Consider the following 23,663-nt stretch of genomic DNA (forward strand, 5'->3'; position numbering starts at 1 on the left):
TGAGGGGTCAGCTATGGAATGTTAATAGCTGGTTGGACTGTTGAAGTCCGCATTACATATATGACTAATTGTCTATGTATTTTAATTAGTATTTTTAGCTGAGCTAAAAGTTCCCGGTCTGTCATTGTTTCAATGTCGGGGTGTGGTGTGTAGCTGGCTAGAACCGGCCACGTTGCTCCTGGTCTACCTAGTGGACCGAGCCTGGTGATGTGATTTTGATGTTTTAGGGCACCATTAAACAAGAGCAGGTGCTCTTGGTAATTTAATGGGATTTCAACATCCTCGAAAGGAGTGTATACATCCGGATGTTCCTCTATTTTGTAATAGTGGAATTCGTGTGTTACAGCGTTTGCTGCTGGAAAGTTTATCCATGAATAGAATACCTCTGTCTGACGATATTCATGGCCCTCTACCACGAATATGACTGTACCACTTTGTGATGTCAGTCCATTTTCTATAAGTTTAAGAGTTATAGTTTTTCTTACGTTGACCGGAATGAGTATAACATTCGGGTCATTTTCTTGGAGACTTGTGTCATGCGCTAGGAGTTGAGCTGCTATTCTAGCTGCCTCCCTTTCGTCGCCACTTTCCGTCATTTTTACTAACAGAAAGGCTTTTGCTGCAGATCAAGTTTCAAGGAAACAAAGATTAGGGGCACAATATTTTGGAACACTGTATCCTTCAACGTTGACTAAACCAAAAACTATACATAGGAATCTCTTCCTACTAAGTTCCGGCGGATTTTAACCTTTTACCCACTCCAGACGTCTATTGAAGTTTTTACGGGAAAGGGGTCTGTGTGAAGAAGCACAACTGAGTTACTCTAACGTCTTGTGTTAGATTTATCGCCTTACCAAATGTTGGGCGCCATGTAGTGTAGTTCCTATATTCCCAATAGGCTCTGCGCATTGGAATAATATAAACAGCAGTGTAGACGTAGGACTGAGGTCATCTAGGTCTCTACTGACTATATTCGACTTAAGGTTTGCCAGCTAGCTCAGAGGTCACTAGAAACTTTCTCGAATAAACAAGGAGGAGTTTAACTTCCCTGGATAGACAAGAAGGGATTAGCTTCTGACAACCATAAAACATGACAACTTTGCCCCCTCAGAATAAGAGTATCTCTAGAGTTGTGTGAAAACAATAGACAGCTATTTCACTCAGTCAATTGTGCATACTTAGTTTCACCAGAGTGCAGAGAAATAGAGAGACGGGCGTTTTCAATAAAAGGTTATTTATTGAGCAGTCTTCTTTCTCATGCAAGAGAAATGAATTGCCACAATTGCAATACTCATAGTAAAGTAAAAGTGCGTACAGTAAAAGGAGTATTATAAAATAATACTGTAAAAGCATTGATATGGTTTCTTAGCCATATGATACTTTAAAATAGATAAAATATATACATACATATATACACATTGACTAACGTACTCAACTGGTGCTTCTTAATACGCCTACCCCGGTGTACCTGACCTAAGCCTAATACGTGGGAAGGAGTAAGTAAGTAGCAGTTTAAGTTAAGTTGGTTTTGCCAAGAATCTGAATCAAGAATTCTCTTTAAAGGGTTTAGTCAGCTCTGTACCTGGGTAATAGAAAGCAGGAGGTCTGGTATCTCTCTCTCAGGACTCGATATCCCAGTAACCCGCGAGGGTATCTGGAAACACCGGAGCTGGATTTCTCGGCAGGAGAAAAGACAGCGTCTCTCTTAGTGCGTCAAAAGGGAGGGGCGGCGTCCGTGGGCTCTCGCATCAGCTGGGCTCTCGGGCAAGTAGATAGCCGCTCTGCTCCAAACCACCGTGTGTTTGCTTAAGGCAACGTTGGTATATTTATACCTGAAAGGTGCCGGGTTTGACGTAAGGTTGGACATAAGACGTCAATAAAGATGTCACTAAGAACTGGCCGTTCTTACAGTGCTCACAGGAGTTCTATGATGAATCAAAACAAAAGCCATGGGGATTTCCCAGGTTGCTGGAGGTTTATTTTGTTTAGAGAACTCGTTGTACTTTCTAGGAGTCCGGGGAAGTAGCCTTGCTTAATGTGGACTGTATGGGCTACGACTAATTATGGATATGATTCTTATACCTTTATAAGAATATTATTTATTATAACCATATAAGGGCATAAACTAGGAATATCAAATTAGGGTCCTAGATAGAAACACAATAAGTATACTAGCAAACAGCATCCCTTCTCTACCATGCGGAGACAGGGAAGGAGATTGGCATCACAAGCGCACTGCTGCTCAACGAGGTATACTTGGCTCTCCTTGGCCGTCATGAACAAATCTTTAGACCCTGCATTCTCCCTCCACTACCAGACTTCCACCCCACTCCCCACCCCAACACTAAGTGTAGTTTGGGGTTGCTAGTACTGAAGAGAGTAAATATAGCATTCTCAGTGGAATGTGCCTTTAAATGCATCTCCATACACCAGAGGATACACATTGTAGTTTTATGTTTTAAGCGCTCCCCTCTATCCTGCTTTGCAGTCCACACTCTAGTTCCAAAGAGGACGGCTGGAAGTATTGTCTTGTTCAGAGGTAATTAACTGATTCTGTGCTGTGCCAAATGTACAGGATAGTTAGACCCTGTCGTTGAACCGCACGCCCCTTTAGGAAGAAGGGTCCCTCAGCCTGGCTAACATAACCACATTCACTTTACTCTTCACAGTCAAAAAGGAGGGGAGAGTTGGTGTAGATGAACTATTCATTAGTTTAGGCCAACCCTCACCTCGTTTTTGACTGTGAAGAGTAAAGTGCATGTGTTCTCAAATTAGCTTGAAAATGCATGTTTTGCCCACTAATTTTTCAATTTTTTTTTTAGGGTCGAGGCCCGGTCAGGGGACCTCCACCCTAAGGACTGTGGAAGTCAGAGGGTGCAAGCAAAATAAGGAAGCATGACACAACAAACCCTACATTGGAGACCAAATGCGCAGAAGTACCCAAGCATTCACCCACCAATCACCAGAAAGGAAGGAATGGAGCCATAACAACAACAAGGCGAGCATCCCTCTAGGGAGGGAGTAAGGAAAAGGCACTCGCAGAGAACAAATGACCTTAAGCAGGTGAGTGCACAAGACCGAGAATGGTCCTCGCAGAACGGTGCGGAAGGTTGAGTCTTGAAGGAATCTGCAGCTAGCATCATCTCTACCAGATATATCGTTACCGAAGGTAAGTAACTCGTACATCTGATAGAGACTACTAGCCACAGATTCCTTAACCTAGAATAGATACCCTAGCCATACCCAAAGGGGAGGGTCTGCAAGAAGACCTCTCCAGCTCAGACGTGCCCAAGACCCCCACAAGGGACCAGCCACAGGGGCAGGAAAAAATAGTCCCGTCCCCACGACAGGGATTGAGTCACAGGCCCGAACCTGAAGAGAACCTCAACATCGTGACGGAACACCTGCCCCATAGAACCTCAACATCGTGGAGGAACACCTGCCCCACAGGGGACGTGTTAGAACGACAAAAGAGCCAACCCAGCCTTCAAACCAGGAGAAAACGAAGGAAGCCAAAACACATCCAGCTCAGACAACGTACCAGAGACCTCCACCGGAAGCCTCAAGGTACAGGTAGCACAGAGGAAAAAGAGCCACCTACAGACTCCAAGGAGAAGAGACCGAAATACGGCAGACCCTCTACCAGGAAACATACCCAGTGAGGAGGGCCGCCCAGCCCATCACCGCTCAAAGCCAGAAGACAAGACTGAACGACGTCTCAGCAATAAGCAGTCAGAAGAATAAGAAGGGAAGCTCACAATGGCCCAACAGGACAAAGAGCAGGAGCTCCAGGACCCACGCCAAGGTCGCCGGCCACAGAACAGAAGAGCAGGCGGGGGCAGCCAGTAGCTGACATGCCACAAAACTAAACACCCTGACCAACTCGGGCTCAGAACAAGGGCAAGGCTAGTAAACCGGTCCGAACAACCCCTAAAGAGGGCCGCCCTGGACAGACTCACTAAGCAGTGAGTGCAGCTAGAAGATAAGAGGAGTAACAAGTAGGACGGACCAGGCCATCAACACAGGAACAATGCCTTCACAAACACCAGACAGAGGCCCAGACCAAACGGCAGGCAAGGGCAAAACACTGCGGCACAACGCCGTAGATTACCAGCCCACGCCCCAGTAAGGACCAAAGACCGCATCATCATAATAAAGCAACACCAGGAAGGGCAAGGAACCCACCAGAGGGAATCCACACCCTCCCCACAAAAGACAGAGCTATACGATAGCTACATATACCCCACATAGGGTAGGACATGTCCCAAGAAAGCATGGGAACCACTCTTAAAGGAAAAAAAATACCGCATCAGATGACAAAATCATAGACCTGCGGCAGAAACCACAGAAGGCTTAGTTGTTAGCCAGAAAAACACATTCATACTAGAAAAGGGGGCTGAACCACCAGCCAACTGAAGAGCGGGGCAAACCAAGGACTCCGAGGGCACAGTATCACTCAGAAATTGTAACAGCACTCCAAAAACCAAACAGGAGCAAGTGGGATAACGTCTCCCACCAAGCCCCGGAGGATCAGCAAACCAACCTACTGAGGAGGAGGACGGAGCCCCGCCTGAAGACGCTGAACGACGGAGTCTGCATGAGTATTAAACAGGACCCTGTCAAAAGGGAGTCCACCAGACACTCCCTAATATTTTCAGGGAAAACAGCATCGCGAAGCCAAGCATGGCGACATAGAGCCACAGAAGTGGCCATAGCATGGCCAATAGCATCAGCAACATCCAAAGCCGCGCAAAGAATAAACGCGGCCAACTCTCTACCATCCAACACATGGCCCCGCAGATCAGCACGGGCCCCCTCATGAGAGACATGAGAAAGAAGAGACTCCACAAAATCCCACAGGCTAGAAGTAGCCCTGGTCAGCACACACAAAGTGTTAAGCGTCCTCAAGGCAGCACTGGAGGAAGTGAAGACATTACGTCCCCATGAGTCTAACCACCGAGCCTCCCGAGATGGAGGAAACAACACCACAGGCAAACACGGAAAGGCATTGCGCAGTAGAGCGCCTTGAGGAGAAGGGTGGAAAGAGACAGACAGGGTCATGCGTAGCAGGGCGATGACGGTGCAGTAGCGCCTGAGGCACCGGATCGCCTGTGGCAGGGCATCCCCAAGCCGCCAGAAGAGAACTATGGAGTGACGCCTCAAAGGGAAGGAACAACTCCCGTCGACCAGAACCCTGGTGGAGAATCTCCAAGAGGTTGTCTGTAGGAAATGGAGTGCCAGGTTCACCCATCCTCAGAATACCAGCAGCCGTGGAAATAGCCAGAACAAAGGCAACACTGTAGTGTAGTTCCTATATTCCCAATAGGCTCTGCGCATTGGAATAACATATCCTATAGATTTGACGTAGGACTTAGGTCGACTAGGTCTCTTTCGAATATATTATACATAATTGTGAGTGCCAGCTAGCTCAGAGGTCACTAGAAACTCTCAAATACACAAGGGATTAGTTTCTGACAACCGCATAAACATGACAACTTTATTTCCCAAGAATAAGAAGTATCTCTAGAGTCGCGGAAACAATATATAGATATTTCACTCAGTCAATCGTGCATGCTTCGTTTCAACATAGTTGCTGAGAAATACAGAGACAGGCGTTTTCAATAAAAGGATTTATTGAACAGTCTTCTTTCTCATGCAAGTAAAGTGTACTGCTACAATCGTAATGCAGGTTGAAAAGTATAATGCGTACAACAAGAAGAGTATTATAAAATAATACTGTAAAAGGATTGTATGGTTTCTAAGCCATAGATAAATACATACATAAATAACAAAGACTAAAAGTACTCAACTGGTGCTTCTAAAATACGCCTACCCCAATGTACCTAACCTAAGTCTAGTAGGAGGAAAGAGGTAAGTATGGTGTAGCATAGGTTTAGTTTGTTTCTTTGCCAAGAATCGAACGAAGATTTCTGTTCGGGTCTAATCAACTCCGTACCTTGGTTTTAGAATGAAGGAGGCCTGGTATCTCTGTCTCGGACTCGATTTCCCAACACCCCACTAGGGGAGCTTGGAAACACTGGAGCTGGATTATCAGCTAGAGAGGGGCAGTCTCTCAGTCAGTGCGTCAGCTGGAGGGTCGGCTTCCTTCGGCACTTGGCGTAGCGAGCCACGTCTGGCAAGTAGATAGTCGAGCTGCTCCTGAACCACCGTGTGTTTGCTAGGGCAAGTGTGTAGGCATATTTATACCTTGAAGGTGCCTGGTTTGACGTAAAGTTGGACATAACGTCACCAAAGAACCCAAAGGGTATGGTCGTTCTATGAAAACTCCATGATTTCTAGGACAACTCAATATTCAAGCAAGGGGAAATCCCTAACTGCTGAAGCCGAGTTTTCCAAGAAATCGCTGTGGCTTTTTGGAATTAGTGGAAGTAGCCATGCCTGTATTTGGACTGGATGGATTATGTCTAAACATGGGCATGATTTCTATGCCTATTTAAGGGCAATGTGAATTGTACCTATATAAGGGCATAAATCAGTTTTTTGTTCATATTCTAAAATGCTACACAACACCCACTCCACTTTATTATGTTCGACATTACTAAATTCTAAGCATTTGTAAACATATCTAAAGCATTATGTGTAAAAATCCCTCCCAAAATACATTAAATGTATTCGAAATGGTTGTAAACGAAAATTAGCATTAGTGCTGTACGCATTTTAAAAGCAATGTTTTCATTCAAAGAATATAGTATGACATCGGAAATGCTATCAGAATGAGTCATGAAATAACATTTATGAAATGGCATTTAAATACAGAAGAAAAAGTCGAGACCATTCCATGACACAATATATAAACTGTTTAGGTTGTGGACAAGATCAAATATTGTCATTTGGAAGTGTGCCAAAGAATTCTTGTTCTCTGAGAATAGTTCTGCTTTAAGCAGATTACTTTGTGCCAAAAAGTTGAAGTTTGAAGTTTTGTTTTGAAAAAATGAATGTCGAATACAGAGTCCCGTAGAACGCTGTGTCCTTACTTCAAAAGTCATTCTCGTTGTTAGGAGAAAACATCAAATCTTCTAAGCTGGCAAAGAAATCGTCTACCACAGTAGGTGAAAGTTGGACTACTTCATTAAGTAAATAGATTGCACAAAAATGTGAAGCGTCAGCAACGTTCACAGGAGATGGAGATGATACCTGTGTGCCTGTTCCACATATCTCACCGTCAGCAGAGTGCGTCTGAGACCTCAATGAATGCAGTCATCAGGATTGGTAGCCGCTGGGGACAACACAATGCATGAGCAGTTACAAAACCAAGCAAAGTATCAATCAACATCCGTTGGCAGTGCTGATGGAAGTGTTAGACAGATGTCTAGCACGCATTCTTCTCCACCTAGCAGGCATCATAGAACAGGTAAGATGCAATCTTGCCAGATTGGTCTGAATGACAGAAACCACGTGGTATTCAGATCTCTCATAGGAGCCAAGCCCAAGATCTGCATCATGCGCTCATGACACTTCATTGCCAGGAGAGTGTTCTCTATGGTAATCTGGGCGTCGATGCTGTTGTCCGGACTTGCCATATCGGAGCAGGAGAACAAGAATAGTATTCCTGCTACGAGTCCCAAAACGAGAGGCAGGCCACCGAACACAGAGTGCACAAAGGTTTGAAAAATGCCTAGGACTTCTTCAAAAGGTGCTAACAGTCCCGCAAAAATAGTCTTAAATGCATGTACAATACTATTGGTATCAGACATGTTTAAAATACGACCTAACATTTCTACGAAATGTATTGGACAGTTTGTGGATAAAAGGGCATGTTTCTCTGCAGAGGACCTTGCAGCTTGCAGATCATATGTCTCTTTGGACGAGGTCAGTGGCACAGTTTTTTGTAAAAGAATGGCTTTCATTCTGCTTAAAGTATCAATTCGAATAGAAGAGATGTTCAGTGAAGGCCATAAAGGCGACTCCCAGTCTGTCTTAGCTTTTGGAAACAATACTTGCATAAACAAGTGACCCTGGCTGACACAGTTACGAGATCGGCTATACCTGGCATCATTCCACAACAGCTGTGATCATTCAACATTATAAAGCTCCAATTGGAAAGCTGCCTAAAAATTGGATCCATCACTGCTGCCGGAGAATCTTGCAGGTGGCAAGATAAGTTGGACGAAGAACCATCGCAGGCTCCATGTAAATTAATACCCTGACATAGAAGTGTAGTTTTTACAGTTTGTACCACTCCAACATCTGTGTGTATATGGTAATTCCCAGGTTGACGTTATGTATTCCTTACCCAACCTTTCATACACACCCGCTGGTATATGTTTCAAACAATATTGAAAGTGGAAAATCGTGACAGGCCGAGTGATTGTCCCATGTATTATCCATTCTGTTGCTGGCTTCTCAGAAACAGTTAATGGTAATCTTTCCAGTTTTTCAATGCTCAGCACCGTATAGTCTGCACCTCTTTGTGACAGAATGTAAAACCTTGTGTCTTATTCAGGAATCTATCTTGACAGTTGTTTGTGTCTGTGGGCGAGATTAACCATTTTTTCCAATCTGGATTAGTTCAGTTTTTAAGAAAAAGTGTTTTTACGTCGACCCCTCCCTCTGAAGTGTTTTTACTATCAGGTGTAGGTGTAGGTATGGACGGTTTGTTCAAATCTTTTATCTTGGCTAGGCCAAGACAGGATGTCTGTTGAACAGTGTCATTCAAAAACATTATTTGTTCAGGGATCATGCAGGTTCTAAATAAGGCTTCTATTCCCTACACCTGCCAGTCTTTTGTGCCCCAGATAGTTGTCTCAATGTTGTCTCTCCCAAAGTTGAAACCTAATGTGGACAGCTGAGCGTAAAAGGCCGCAGACTAAATTTGCTTAGTAATAGTCAACATACTTTTCATTCCTGTCTTATTAACATTTTTAAAGTAAAGCATTTCCGGATTTGTGACATTGAAACCTGAGAAGTATGGAGATTTTTCAAAAAATGTTTTTGAGCTACCCTTTGGTGGCCTTGGACAATGTTCCCATTGATTAGAAGTATAAACATTTCTAGGATTTGCAGATTTGTGCAAATAAGGATGACCATAATGATTATAACAGTACATTTGTTCATAATCTGATTAACCTTCCAAGTACTCATGTTTCGTAAATTTTGCAGCCATTTCTAAGTCTGACATCATATTATTAATAGTCTCAAAGTCTCCATCATCAGAAAACGTGCTGGGTGAAACAAAATCACTCAAGGAAACCTTGAATTGATGTGGAATCTTCAACAGCTCTGCAGCGCCACAAATGTCGTAATCAGTTCTGTCCCATGCTATACCACCAGGTATAGGAACAGCTGTGATGTTCACTGATGTTAAGTCTCTTCGTTCATGATGAGATGATTTGTGTGGCTTGAGGAGTAAGTTGATGTTCTTACTTGCTGTGTCCATTTTACTATTTTTCCATTAGCAGTCCAAACTTAATACAAGGATTAGCCAAAGCAGGAGAAAAAAACCACACTTAGCCCAATCCAAAGTTCAACCCATGGTGAAACCAGATAAGTCTTTTCTAGTTGATGGAACAGTTCTGTTATTTGTTGTTTAAAAGTTTTATTTACTGGCGTTGTTTTGGGCTCACTGGGATCCTCAGAAAATGTATCAAAGTTGATGAAATACCCAGAGGCATTTCTGTCAATTGTTGGTATTGCATCAGGATTACTGGAAATCGCTGGAGCTGCTTGATCCCTTTTCATGTTGGTATAGTCAGAGGCTCTATCGTCGTAGACAGGAGTTTCTTGATGAACTGTTATTTGGGTCTCAAGAGGCACAAGTTCCATGGCTTTGTTGCATAGTCCTTTTCGCACTGCAGATTCTTCAAAGGTGATGAGTCTCTCAGTTTGAACCTCTTGGATAGTAGCAAGATTTGGTCTTCTGCTACATCTTTGGAGTCCACTTGGCCTACTACTTATTATTGGCCACATCATGTGGTTTTACCAGGTCGATGGATACAAACCTGTTCTTCTTTCTTCCAGCAAGGGGCGGCAGTAACACTGTTCTTTATCCGGGGATTGCTAGCACGGGTACTGGTTGTCTGTAAGAAGGCCCAAATTCCTTCTTATCCGCGATCTTTTCTCTGACTAGATCCCCAATCTTTGGAATCCAGACAGGCCTTGCTGGGACGGGGGGTTCTCCTTCAGTGGTCGTTGGCTTCTGCAATGTGTTGCTTAGACTACTTCTTGTTTCATTTAAGTCCTGCAAAACAGCCAAACGTTCTTTGACATCAAAGGGTTTTTGTTCTACCACTGAAGTGTGACGATCAAGGTCCTCAATAAGCATTCTAGTACCAAAAAGGATTTTATATGGAGTTAATACACCCAGAGAATTTCTTGGCAGATTGCTTAAACTACGTTGGACACTTATTAGATGTTTGACCCATCCATCACCCGAGCCCAATACCCTAGCTGTTATAGATTGCTTTATGTCCCAGTTTTTCTCTCCACAACCAAATTTACCTCAGGATGGAATGGACTCAAATACCGCAATGCAAAGCCCAAATTGGCCATGGACTCCTTGTAATCTCTAGACCTAAACGCAGGACCCTGGTCAGAATGTTGCGTGCCGATTGCGTATGTGCTGATAACGACTCGCAAATCTTTTATAACAGTTCGATCGTCAGCCGAGCGCTGAGGCCACATTCTAATGAATTTTGAGCAGGAATCCACTGCGACCGTGATATATTTATAGTTACCATCCCTCTGTAAGGAGCCGCATTGGTCGCGGTAAACCCAAGCTAATGGTTTATCTGAAATTAGCAGGGGCGTCTGTGCTGGCCATTTCACTGTAGACACTTTCATCTTATGGCAAATTTTACATTCCAAAACATAGTTTCTGGTCTGTTTCCTCATGCGTGGCCACCAGTATCTCGGTTTTAATAATGACACTGTGGCGGAAACACCTGCGTATGCAGAAGCGAGCCCTTCATGTGCTGGTAAAATAAGTCCTAATCTATGTTCCATGTTTGGAATTTCCCTTTTCCCCTACTCCAAGGATTCGAGCAAAGGAACCTTAATTGCATCAGTTACATAGGAGTATTTGAGTGGAAAGCCTTTTGGTAATTGTTATATCCTACATAATAATATAACATGTATTCTAGCCCTGCTGCCTCTAGCTGCTCAGTCAGAGTGTGTCTTGGTGTTAGAATGTTGGTGTGCCTGTGATGCGTGGAATGCCTGGGTGACTGAGTGGGTGAATGTGGCAGTTGGAGATGGGCTGAGCAGCTAGGGAGGCTGCTCCTGGTGGGGCTGGTACCACACTAGGCTGGCTGGAGTCATCTAATATGTATCCTGATCTGAAGACTGAATAAACTAGTCTTGAACATACTACCTGGCTCCCGGTGTCTTTCCACTAAGGATACAACATAAATATTTTACCGCTGTCTTTGATGGAAGCGATGACAGCCTGCATTATTATGCTGTCTATTTCTTTTTTTGAACGAGTAATTGCAGCTACGGAAGCCGGTTGCACAGCTGCCATTGCGGCTTCATCAGCCAATAAATTCCCTTCAACGTGAACGCCATCACGCTGATGACTCTGTGTATGAATCGCGTGAGTCTTTTGTAGTTCTTTCCGTAATAGAACTACTTGTCCCCAAAGCAACTTATGCTTGATTGTGCCACCTTTTGCATCTTTAAAACTCTGTTCAAGTGCCTAGCCAAGTCATCGTCTGTTAGATAGAGGTCATCGACATAAGATAATGCCTCATCATACATTTGTAGTAACTCTGTTACTCTGGCTGAAAATAACCCTGGACTATTCTTGAATCCCTGGGGGAGACGAAAGTAGTGACGCTATGTCCCCATGATTGAGAAAGCGGTCAAGTACCTGCTTTCAGGTGCAATGTTTTGACAGAAGAAACCATAAGAAATATCTAATGTGGTTTTATATTTTTTACACACAATGTTATTCATTAGTGCTGCACTGTATGCATTTTGTACTGCAAAGATTTTGCAACAAGAGTTTAGATGTCTGTAGTCCAAAAGTAGGCGATATGTATTGTCTGGTTTGGAGACAGTAAATAAAGGATTGTTCATTGACAAGGTGCATGTTTCAATCACCCCTTGGTATTGAAGTTGATCTAAGATTTCCCTGACCTGTTTTTCAGCTCCTTGCTTAACTGGATAATGCCTCTGTGCAGTTGGTTGATTTTTTAACTGGATTTTATGGTGAGGAGAATCCTCATCCCATCCTAAATGATTTTTGTATAATGCAGGAGCCTGGGCTACTGCCCATTTCCTGGAATAAGTATATTTTAAATGAATTGGAATAGGATTGGAGAAGGCTGGCTTAATGATGTTTTCGCCATGTGGGCACTCCCTGACAAATTCAGGTGGCCAGTCTTTTTCAGCTAGAAGAATGTCATAACCGTTAGAGAGCTTCTCCCAAAAGAGTGTTCTTATTTTTCTAAATATGTCCCCCTCAATCCAGAGTGTTTTTTCATATAACTTATGGGGTACGCTAACCCTGGTGTCGGCAGATTCAACTTGAATGTACTCATTCAAGTCCACTTTCTCCAGATGATCCTTCAACAGTTTGCGAGCTATGGTGACTTCTGCTGCGCTGTCCAGCATTGTCTGGGCCCACTCCCCATTCTTGAGTTGTGTCCTCAAGATCCTCAGCATGTCTGATTTTTAGACCTGCTACCTTCTTTTTGGTGAATTGGGTTTTCTTATTTTTTGGAACGTGTTGATAGTCTTTGGACTTCACGCGTTCTTTCTGTTGGACTGTCCTTCTTTCCGATTTCTGTGAGGAAGTCTGAAAGGTACGAGAGTAACGTGTATCAGTATCTTGTTATCGATCAGGGTTTCTCAAATTATCCCTGATCCGGAGGTTATACCTCTTTTCAGAGGGTTCCTTTTGAGGAGACCTACCTCGGGATTGAGAACGCTTCTCTTTAGAAGTTTCTTTAGCATTCTCCCACTTCTTTTTAGGAGTAGTGAGAGTTTTTTTAATGAAGACCTTTTCAGGACCCTCCGTCAGCTGAGGCTTAACTGGTTTCCGACCCAAACTTCTTCATAGGATTTTTCAATTATTCTGGCCAGTTCATATGGTTGCTCAGTTACATCAAGTTCTCTTAATTTTTGGTGGATCGCCACGGATGCTGCCTCACCTTTAATATTAGCTAATATTATAGCTGAGACCTGTTTGAAATCTTTCAGTAATTTCATACCCAGATTCAAAGCAGGCTCTGCCCCGTATTCATTTTGAAACGGTTTCAGGACATCTGGTATTAACGCCATTGGCGGAACACCATGTGTTTTAGTGTAGATTGCAGCAAAGACTGTACCCCAAGTGTCGCAGTCCTCCAAGTGTGGTGCGATCCCCATAGGTAAACAGATTGTTAGAATACTGTGTTTCTCATGAGGTGTACTATCAGGAAATACTGCCTCTATTGGAGTAATCTTTTGAGCTATCCAGTATGGAATTTGTTCCCGTATTGCGGGTAATTTACCAATGACTGATTGTATAGTCTGTGGTGTAATTTTATTTGTGTTCCCCTGGTGAGGGGTTTGTTGTAGAATCCTTATAGGAGGTTGGACTGTGAAAGTCCGCATGACATATTGTACCAATTGTCTATGGATTTTGATTAGTTGAACTAATAGTTCTGCACCTGACATTTCTTCAATGGCAGGATGTGGTGTATATAGCTGGCTAGTACTGGCCATGTTGCTCCTGGTCTACCTAGTGGACCGAGCCTGTTAATGTGATTTTGATGTTGTAGGTCGCCTTTAAACCAGAGCTGGTGCTCTTGGTATGTTAATGGAATTTCAACATCCTCAAAAGGAGTGTATTCCACTGGAGTTTCTTCTTCTTTTTAGAAGTGAAACAGGTCATACTGGATTTACTTCAGGGAAGAAAATCCATGAATAGAATACCTATGTCAGCCGATATTCATGTGCCTCTTACAAAAATCACCCTACCACCTCTCGATGATCGGCCATTTGCTATAAGTTTTATGGTGATGGTTTTCCTTAACTTTTCCGGGGTGATTATGGCAGCTGGGTCAGTCTCTTGGAAACCTGTTAAGTTAAATCCTGCTACGGCATTATTGCCTGCAGCTCCACCGTTCTCGGTTTCGCTATTGGACATTTTGTTGACTGAAAGTTTGCAGAGCACGTTTCAAAGAAACAAATATAAGACGTTTAACAAACCAAAAACGAATACATAGGATTTTCCTCCTACTCGATTATGGCGGATATTTTGTCCATTTACCCACTCCAGACGTCTATTGAAGTATTTTACGGGAAAAAGGGGTCTCTGAGAAAAGCACGACTGAGTTACTCTAGTATCTAGCGTTAAATTAGTGCCTTACCAAACGTTGGGCGCCTTGTAATGTAGTTCCTATATTCCCAATAGGCTCAGCACATTGGAATAACATATCCGATAGATTTTACATAGGACTTAGGTCGACTTGGACTATATCGAATATATTAGACTTAATTTTGAGTGCCAGCTATCTTAGAGGTAAGTAGAAACTTTCTCGAATCCACAAAAAGGTATTAGTTTCTGACAACCGCATAAACATGACAACTTTGTTTCCCAAGAATAAGAAGTATCTCTAGAGTCGCGGAAACAATAGATAGATATTTCACTCAGTCAATCGTGCATGCTTTGTTTCAACAGTGTTGCTGAGAAATAGAGAGACAGGCGTTTTCAATAAAAGGATTTATTGAACAGTCTTCTTTCTCATGCAAGTAAAGTGAACTGCTACAATCGTAATGCAGGTTGCAAAGTATAATGCGTACAACAAGAAGAGTATTATAAAATAATACTGTAAAAGCAATGTATGGTTTCAAAGCCATAGATACATACATACATAAATAAAGACTAAAAGTACTCAACTGGTGCTTCTAAAATACGCCTACCCCAATGTACCTAACCTAAGTCTAGTACGATCGAAGAAGTAAGTATGGTGTAGCATAGGTTTAGTTTGTTTCTTTGCCAAGAATCCAACCAAGATGTATCTTAGGGTCTAATCAGCTCCGTACCTTGGTTTTAGAATGAAGGAGGTCTGGTATCTCTTTGTCTCGGACTCGATTTCCCAACACCCCGCAAGTGGAGCTTGAAAACACTGGAGCTGGATTCTCAGCGAGAGAAAGGCAGCCTCTCTCTGAGTGCGTCAGCTGGAGGGTCGGCTTCCTTCGGCACTTTGTCGCGAGCTGCGTTGGGCAAGTAGATGGTCGAGCTGCTCCTGAACCACTGTGTGTTTGCTAGGGCAAGTAGAGGCATATTTATACCTTGAGGGTGCCGGGTTTGACGTAAAGTTGGACATACTAACATCACCAAAGAACCCCAAGGGACTGGTCGTTCTTTGAAAACTCCATGATTTCTAGGACAAATCAATATTCAAGCAAGGGGAAGTCCCTAACTGCTGAAGCAGAGTTTTCCAAGAAATTATTGTGGATTTTTGGAATAAGTGGAAGTAGCCATGCCTGTATTTGGACTGGATGGGTTATGTCTAAACATGGGCATGATTTCTATGCCTATATAAGGGCATGATTTCTATGCCTATATAAGGACAATGTGAATTGTACCTATATAAGGGCATGAATCTGTAATTTTGTTCGTATTTTAGAATGCTACACAGCAACACTGGCCTCAGTAGGGCACCACGGAGGAGAAAGTAATTCCTCCGTGGGTGACTGTGCAGACTGAGCCACACATCCCTAAGTCCAGGGGAAAGCGGCCATCCCCGGCATATAGGAGGATCCACAGAGGAATGGGGGCCCTGGTGGGCCCCGGGGGAGGACGGAGATGCCAGTGGAGAAGCCAGCCGCGAGCCACGGTAAAAGGGGTTTGATGATTTAGGCCGTGGGGACGGCAAAGAGCCTTCCCTGGAAGATGCCGGGGAAAAGGCAACTACACAGCGCCCTGTCTCAGGAGAAGAACACACCAGCAGCTGACGGACCTCCGGAGAAGAAGGAACCTCAGGAGACCAATCCAGAACCCGGCGCGGCTCTGTGGAGTCCGCCATCGGCGCCTGATCAGCGTTGACCGGCGCCGGAGTGGGCCCACGTGGCGCCAGGCCGACTCCTGCCCCCACGTGCTCTCCAGGAGAATGGGCCAAGGTAGACACCAAACCGGCACTGTCTCCACCTCAGATGGGGCAGCTGCCTGCGCCGAGGACCAAGAGGGACTCGGGAAGGCGCCCCAGGTCATGGCCTCGACCCGTGTCTCCACCGGAGACGGGGAGGAAGACCCCCCAGAGCCGAAACAGCGCCAGCTCAACCTCTGGTGAGGCAGCCGCCTGCTCAGAGAATCAAGAGAGACTCGTGGACCAGCCCGGAGTCCCGGCGATCGCCTGCAACACCACAGGGAGCCCTGTAGGGATTTGCAGTGAGGCAGGGACGCTAGGTGCCGATGAGTGACGCCCCGAAGGACTATACCTCAATGATGTGACCCTCCTACGACCTGAAGCCGTAACCTTTGGCGCCAGAGCCGCCAGCGATGCTGCGGAAGTCCCAGCGCAAGGCGAGGGATCCGCAAAAAGCACAGGAGGTGGAGGAAGGGCCAAAGAATCATGAAGCGCCGCAGCGTAGGCTGTCATTTGGGCCCTAGTTGCTTCCGCGTCAGAAAACGGCAGGTAGGGAGGCGACAGGCGGGGGAACCTGTCCCGGGGGGAGTGGGCACCCACCGTAGAAGGAGAACAAGGCCTTGGAGACATACTGAAAGACCTACCAGCCGGTGAGCCACGCCCAAAGCGCCACGGCGAAAGGCGGTTCCGCTGATGAAAACCAGCGGGTCCTTGCCTCCGAGGTTGGGGACTGACGCTGGGACTACACCGGCCTGGACAAGCGCGCCAACAGCAACTTCCATCTGGCGCGCCCGCCGTGATTTAGGCTTATGGTGTTGGCCGGCGTCGCAACTCTCCGAGTCGTGGTGCTCACCCAGACACCACATGCAAATCGGGTAAGGGTCCATTGCAGACATGGGACGTGCACAGGAGGTACACGTCTTGAAGCCCGAAGACATTCGCATACTGTTCCAAAAACGCCAAAGCGTAAAAAGAGAATGGAAGGCCTGAAAGCAGGCCAGGACAGAAATCCGGATCTGCGTTGCACGCGGAAAGAGAAAACACTGACGTAGGCGCGCCGGGGTGGGACTTATGTATCCTCGCTGATGTCACGGACGTGGACGATGTCAGGGAAGAGTCACGTGGTGCCGTCCCCTCGGCGCGCAGGGATGCTGTGGCAGAAAAGTTTTCCGGATCCAGTCTCACGTCTGGGGATAATTCATTGTTAAGGAATCTGCGGCTAGTAGTCTCTATCAGATATGAACTCCACCCGCCAGTGAACTAGTAAACAGTCTTTGTAGAGTAGATGATTCAGTCAGTTTCTTTATTAACGATTAAGCTTTCACAAAAAGCCAATGTGAACAATATTCCACAATACACAAAACACAGTCAACAAACTCTTGGCTACACATTCAAAAGACAAGTTAAAAATCTAATATCCACAAAAAGATAAGAAATATCTTACTGATTGAGAAGAAGGAAAAATGTTAGATGTAGAACTAAAGTTACTGTTCGAGTATTACGATCTAGAGATATTCTGTGCAAATAAACAGTTCTGGAGATAGAGAAGGCGGGACAAGAAAACAAAACCTCCATTACACTGTGAAATCCAGACTCGCATAACTTACAGACTCGCTCAGCACATGGCACAGAATACAGAGTCGAAATGCTCATTTCCAAAGGAAGCCCACCATCTTCTCATATTTTTTAAAGGAAAATTGGTGGCTCACCCGATTATTCAGAAACAATAAGTAGGTCCACAATGTGTAATTCTTTTAAACAACCTTGATATTCGAGAACATTTCTGGCAGTGTTTTGTATCTGGAACAAAACCATATTCGCATAGTGCCCCTCTTGCATCATTATTTTGAAAGCTGCTTGCCTAGAAGTAAATCTAACTTGTTCCCAGATGAAACCTAGCAGCACCCTATGAAATCAATATTCTTAATAATCATATTGTATGAATTCTTACCATCTACCTGATTGAGTATGACTTCAGTCATCATCAAAAATACTAAATTAAATGTTTTAAGTTGAATATCAATCATGATAATCTTACCTGCCATTGGCATTCTTGCGGACAGAAGCCTTCTTGTGGACATAGGCCTGCGTGCTGAAATAGAAGTAAAAACAAAATTAATTTGGAGGCTTCTGTAGCTTCTCATTGCTAGTAGATCATATATTATAGTATGAGTGGATTTATTACTCTGCAATGATGTTATTAATTTACACGGATCATATTTACAGACTCATCACAGCCCTACACAAGTAGTATGTTTTTCCCTGAATATTAGCAAAGATGTCATCAGACCATCTACTGATGAGCATGACCTTTGCTTTGGTTAACTTTCTCTTTATAGTATTCAGTGATGAAGGGCAGAGCAGAATGAAAAATGTGTATGAGTGGTAACAGGAAGGGCGGCCTCAAGTTATCCCAAGAATAGATGGAAAAGATGTGCCTAAAGTAGTTTCCTGAAAGCGGTGAGGGACAGTTGTCTTTTAATGTTAACTAGAAGAGAGTTCTAGGTTGGAGCTGCTGCTCCATGAGAGGAGCAATTCCAGGCAAATAAGTTCAGAACCTAGTAGTCTCAGTCTGCGGAGTTATGCCTTGGATTTTTTAGGCCTCAGAGAATTGGTAGCAGAACAGAATAAAGGTGGGCTGTTTCAGAGGCAAACCATCATTGTTTGAATGTGACTCTTTTAGTTAGAGGAAGCTGATGAGACCTTTGGACAATGAGAGTCGATGCAGTCACAATTCTTAGCTGCAGAGAGAAGAATAGCTTTAGGCAGTACCCCACATGGCTGAGTAGCACCTGCTAGAGTAGTTATTGGCATTGCATCTGAAAGTCATCAGGACATGGAATGCTATTATCAATTCTTTTGTAGACATGAGAAATTTTATTTTGTGAGGGAATGACGGAAGAAGTTGTCATATTGAACTGCATTATTGATGTATGGTGTAGGTGTCCGGGAGGCATCTACGATGAATCAGACAGATTTCACCATTGTTCAGTTTATTGTGATAAACCTTCATGGTCTGGGAGGTTGAGTAAACTGGGATCCAATTTGCTTGATTGAGAAGAGGATGAACTCTGTTTTATAGAGTGGAAATGTCCACAATAGTAAGAGGTTTTCAGGGAAATTTGCATCTGCAGATCAGTGGAAGGACATGGAAGGACATGTCTGCCCCCTCTAGATTCAGAGTTAGGGGCTCTAGATATACGCTGAAAGGAGCATGTGTAAGAAACTATCTTTGGAGTAAAACACATGGCACTTGCGGATGCCCCGTAGATAGAAAATAAGGGAACCATCTCAGTCTAATGTGTTTGAAGCCCTTGTAGTGTTCAAATATGTGAATTAGTACGTTGTGGTTAATTGCATCAAAGACAGATCATAGGTCCAAAGGGATGGGTAGGGAAAGAGTTACCTTTGTCCAACAAGCAATGTATATTATTCAGGACATTTAGGGATGCAATTTGAATGCAGATTCCCAGACGTAACCCAGAGTAGTGGAATAGTTCAACTTGAAGGTGAAGCTGTTCAGTTGGTTTACAACAAAAAATCCTATTGCTTTTTCTAGCCACAACAAGACTCGCACAGGTTGGTAATTTGAAAGAATTCTCAGTTAATGGAGTTCTTTTTTAATTTTAATCAGGCCAATCTTTAAAGAATCTAGGAAGATAACTTGAGAGGCACAGGTTGTGGTGTTGAGAGCACTTGTTGAGCCAAGGTTGTAGGTGCAAGCAAGAGAATTCAACCTGACTATTAACCCTTTGGAAGGGACGGATGGCTCCCGGTAGTCTGACGCTACAGGTACTACGGGAAAATTTAGCACGCATCCAAAGGGTTAATTACTGTATCACAGAGGCGCGCAGACTCTGTGTGAGTAATGCTCAATCATCTGTTATTTATTTACTCAAGTATGCTCACTAGTCTATGAAATTCAGGCTGCAACTTTATTAATTCTATTTGTAGAGCACAACTGTTTCTAAAAGGTGTCCTGGCGCTAATATAACTATATCATTTAAGACTCGTATGCAGCCAAGATGGAGGGCGACACCGGCGGTTATAGGTTGTTCATCTGGATGACTGGTCTGGGTGGAAGAGAAAAACTGGTAAAAATCAAGCATGTGTTCCCAGTTTGCCACCATGATCTACATCACAATTATCTGGTCATCCAAATATAATAACGGAACTTGACCTTGGTAGGGCTAAGATCATGTCTACTCAGAGGAGAGCTCCCTAGATTAGCAAATACATTAAGAGCAAGCAGAATGCCTTTATACACCTGAAGGGAAATGGAAGCAACCAACACGTACTCTATTCATTTTGCACTTTATACTGAAAGGAAGTCCTACAAGAAACTCCTCTACAGGACTAATACCTGCTTAAAGAGATGGAAGAAAGCTGTAAGGGGTCTCCAACCTTTGCTGTAATGAGAGCTACTTATGTTCAATGAAAGCCATACCGAGCTAGTAATATTATTCGTTTTGTAATAGTGGCCACATCAGATGGGAACACTTCAGTGGCCATACTGTGAAAGATAACTAGCAGTGTTTGCCTCAGTGCATCGGGCAAGGTTGCTAGGAGTAATGTGGAAATGGCTTTATCAATTTGGAATGCATCAGGGTAATACGACAACCATAGCTGCAATGTCCCTGGCACAAGGTAATAATTTTAGTTATGTTTCCCCAGCGACTCATGATCATCACACAAATACCAGCTTTAAATATATTTTTGTAAATCCAGCCATTTGTTTGCAAACATCAGGTAAGGCCCTGATTACGAGTTGAGTGGTTAATCCCACCCTGGGGGTAAACCCCGGTTTACGCACAGGTTGCGATTATGAGTGGTTAGGGATTTACCACATCAGATAATTATTTATTAGATATGTTGAATACCTACATCTTAGTTCAATTTCGGCAGGTCCAACCTGCTGAAATTTAATTGGGGTAAAAAATATGGTATTTTTCTGTATCATGTGGATTATGGTGCGTTAAATGCCCAAATTTGCATGTTATTTCCCAACAACTGGTAATAGGTGACATTTATCGCATTCAATATAAAGCGTACCCCATAGTAACATTTACCATGTGCAATAAATAACACCTATACTCTTAATCAGGCCCCAAGTGTTTGAGTTCTGAAAATATTCAGAGCCCTTATGAAGACGTCAGAAGTTTTTTTTTTACAATTAGTTGAAGAGAAATGGGGGGACCTAATAGGTAGAGAAGTGACAGAGGCAGAGTGGAACAAAGTCCTGAGTATCCCAAAGAAGATTTCTAGGAACTCCAATTTTAATTACACTCAGGTTAACCTCTTACACATGACCGACCTCAACCCACACAGACTCTACATCATGTTAGGAACCACAAGACCAGCAATGCCCTAGGTGCGCGACACCAGACGCAGGATTTTGGGCATATGGTGTGGGACCGTTTGGTTGTGAATGGAGATTGGCACCGGATCACAGAGATCTTCCAGGACGTATTGCCACACACAATACCCCTCACAGCAGAGGTCTACTGAGCCTGTTGCCAAGGCCAGGAAAGTGGGCACTAGATTTGTAGATCTGGCGCTGGTGTTGGCCGAGAGGTGTATCGCCCTTCGTTGTCAGACTACAATAAGCCCCAAAACATCTGACTGGGAAAAAGATGTTACATCCTGGGCAAGGGCGGTGGAGGGGGCACCGATAGAGGACAACAACTGAGGCAAAAGATGCTGCCCAATTGCAGGACTGTGGTCGGATGTGTTGCAGGAGTGGGCTACCAGGGGAGGTGATGGGGGGGGGGGCCTCGGGGTTCTTCCACTACCACACAGAACCACAAACACTCACCCTCACCTCCTCACAAACCGGTTCAGTGCGAGGGAATGAACAACCCATTTGAAAAGTAATTCATCCCCCCTAACCAGACCCTAAATATGTATGGACCTCAACTTACTGATTGAAGAGTAACCCAAGATGGCGGCCGCTGCAACGGCCGTGTGAGATGCCTACTCCTCTGCTCCTAGTCTGAAAAGGAGCCAGTTGTAATGCTCGCTCTGCGGTTTTTACAAAACGAAAAATGACCGTATGACTGTGCATCCTGATGCTGCATTCTGAGACCTGGCATTTGAAAAACACCTGAAATTGAGATTTTATACTAGAACCTGGAGCTTCCTTGGCGTCCCTGTGTGCTAATAGTTTATGGTATCACCACTGCTGTTCCTCGGCTTCCTCCGAGTGCCAACGTGGCGTCTCCTCCCCCTCTCTTCGGGACTTTGCTTTTGCAAAGCAGCTGCCGTTGGGGTGAGAATGCCGCCGAAACCCCCCTAAAGCCCCCGGTCACCAGGAGTGTTAAAACAAAGACTTTTGTGCAGTCTGATGCTGTGCATTCTGATGATGCTGGAGCTGGAGCTGCGGTGAGTCGGGGGAGTCAGGCAGTGTTGATAATTCGCTTACTCAGTCAGAACCCATTTCAAGCCATAAGAGGGGTGGGGAGCGACTGAATAAAACACGCAACATGAACTATGTAGTTCAAACTCTACCAGAGAGGTTTGAGAAGCAATTAATAAAAAATACCGTAAACGGGCGCTCCGAAAGTTCCTTAATTGATGTCATTTCGAATCCTGTGATGGAAAACAGGGGGGGTTTATTTAATCAGAGGGCTCAGGAGGAGAATCATCTAACAGAAACATTATCTAATTTAACTACAGGAACGCTTTCACTTGATTCTGGAAAGCCTATTGAAAAGTCCTTTGAAAAAGGGAAGTCCAGTGGCATTGTGGGAGATGTAGTACACTCTGACTCAGAAACTGATGCTGAGAGCTCTGCTGGCTTGAATTTGTCTGCCAAAGAAACCATATCATTTGCATTAGATGAAGCTCCGTGCCTTGACTCTCTTGGTCTCCAAGAAAATGCTGCTAAATTTTTTGCTCCGTGCCTTGACTCTCTTGGTCTCCAAGAAAATGCTGCTAATTTTTTTTCTATGTCAGACCACCCATCGGACGAAAGTATTGATAAAGACTGGGCAGATTATCCAGGCGATAGTAGTTTGGATGATTTCTCAAGAATAAGTGAGATCTCTCCTGGACCTGCGACAACCGTTAAAAAACAGAGCTAGAAGGTCTATTGGCACCAGGAACAAATCGCTTGACCCCACTGGCGCGTCTCCTGAGGCTGTACCTCAACCTGGATGTTTTGAAGAAGAAAGAGCAGATGAACCCTGCTCTGACCAAGAGGTGACATTAGCTATGATCTATCAGACAATGATGGCTCATAGAGCTGAAACAAAAACTGAGATTGCCCGCACTCAAGCCACGTGTCGAAAAGTGCAGAATGACGTCGGGCGAGTAGCAAAAATCTGTACTGATATTTCATCAAGGGTTACCGAAGCAGAGACTAGAATATCTGTGCTGGAGGATGAGGTTGCGGCTCAAAATTAGAGCTAAGCTCTATAAAAGCTCCACGTGATGAGATCAGATTTAAGCTTACGGAGTTAGAAAATCAGTCACACAGGAATCATTTGCGAATTTTAGGGGTTCCGGAAGATATGGGGGGACCCGATGTATGCAATTTTGTGTGCGAGCTTTTTCAAGAGGCATTTCCAGAACTTAACTCTTGGGTTTGGCCATAAGTAATTGAACGGGCACATCGTTTTCCATTTA

General features: G+C 44.2%; 1 protein-coding gene across 1 annotated transcript in view; it reads right to left on the reverse strand.

Annotated features, from left to right (window-relative positions):
• LOC144791612 (von Willebrand factor A domain-containing protein 5A-like) overlaps positions 1 to 23,663 on the reverse strand; it is a 680,207-nt gene that overhangs the window by 294,576 nt on the left and 361,968 nt on the right. The window contains exon 15 of the mRNA XM_078666339.1: positions 18,076 to 18,129. Coding sequence (XP_078522465.1) covers positions 18,076 to 18,129 — 54 coding nt within the window. The remainder of the gene's footprint in view (positions 1 to 18,075; positions 18,130 to 23,663) is intronic.

The sequence above is a fragment of the Lissotriton helveticus genome, chromosome 11, assembly GCF_964261635.1.
Source record: "Lissotriton helveticus chromosome 11, aLisHel1.1, whole genome shotgun sequence".
Lineage (NCBI taxonomy): Eukaryota > Metazoa > Chordata > Amphibia > Caudata > Salamandridae > Lissotriton > Lissotriton helveticus.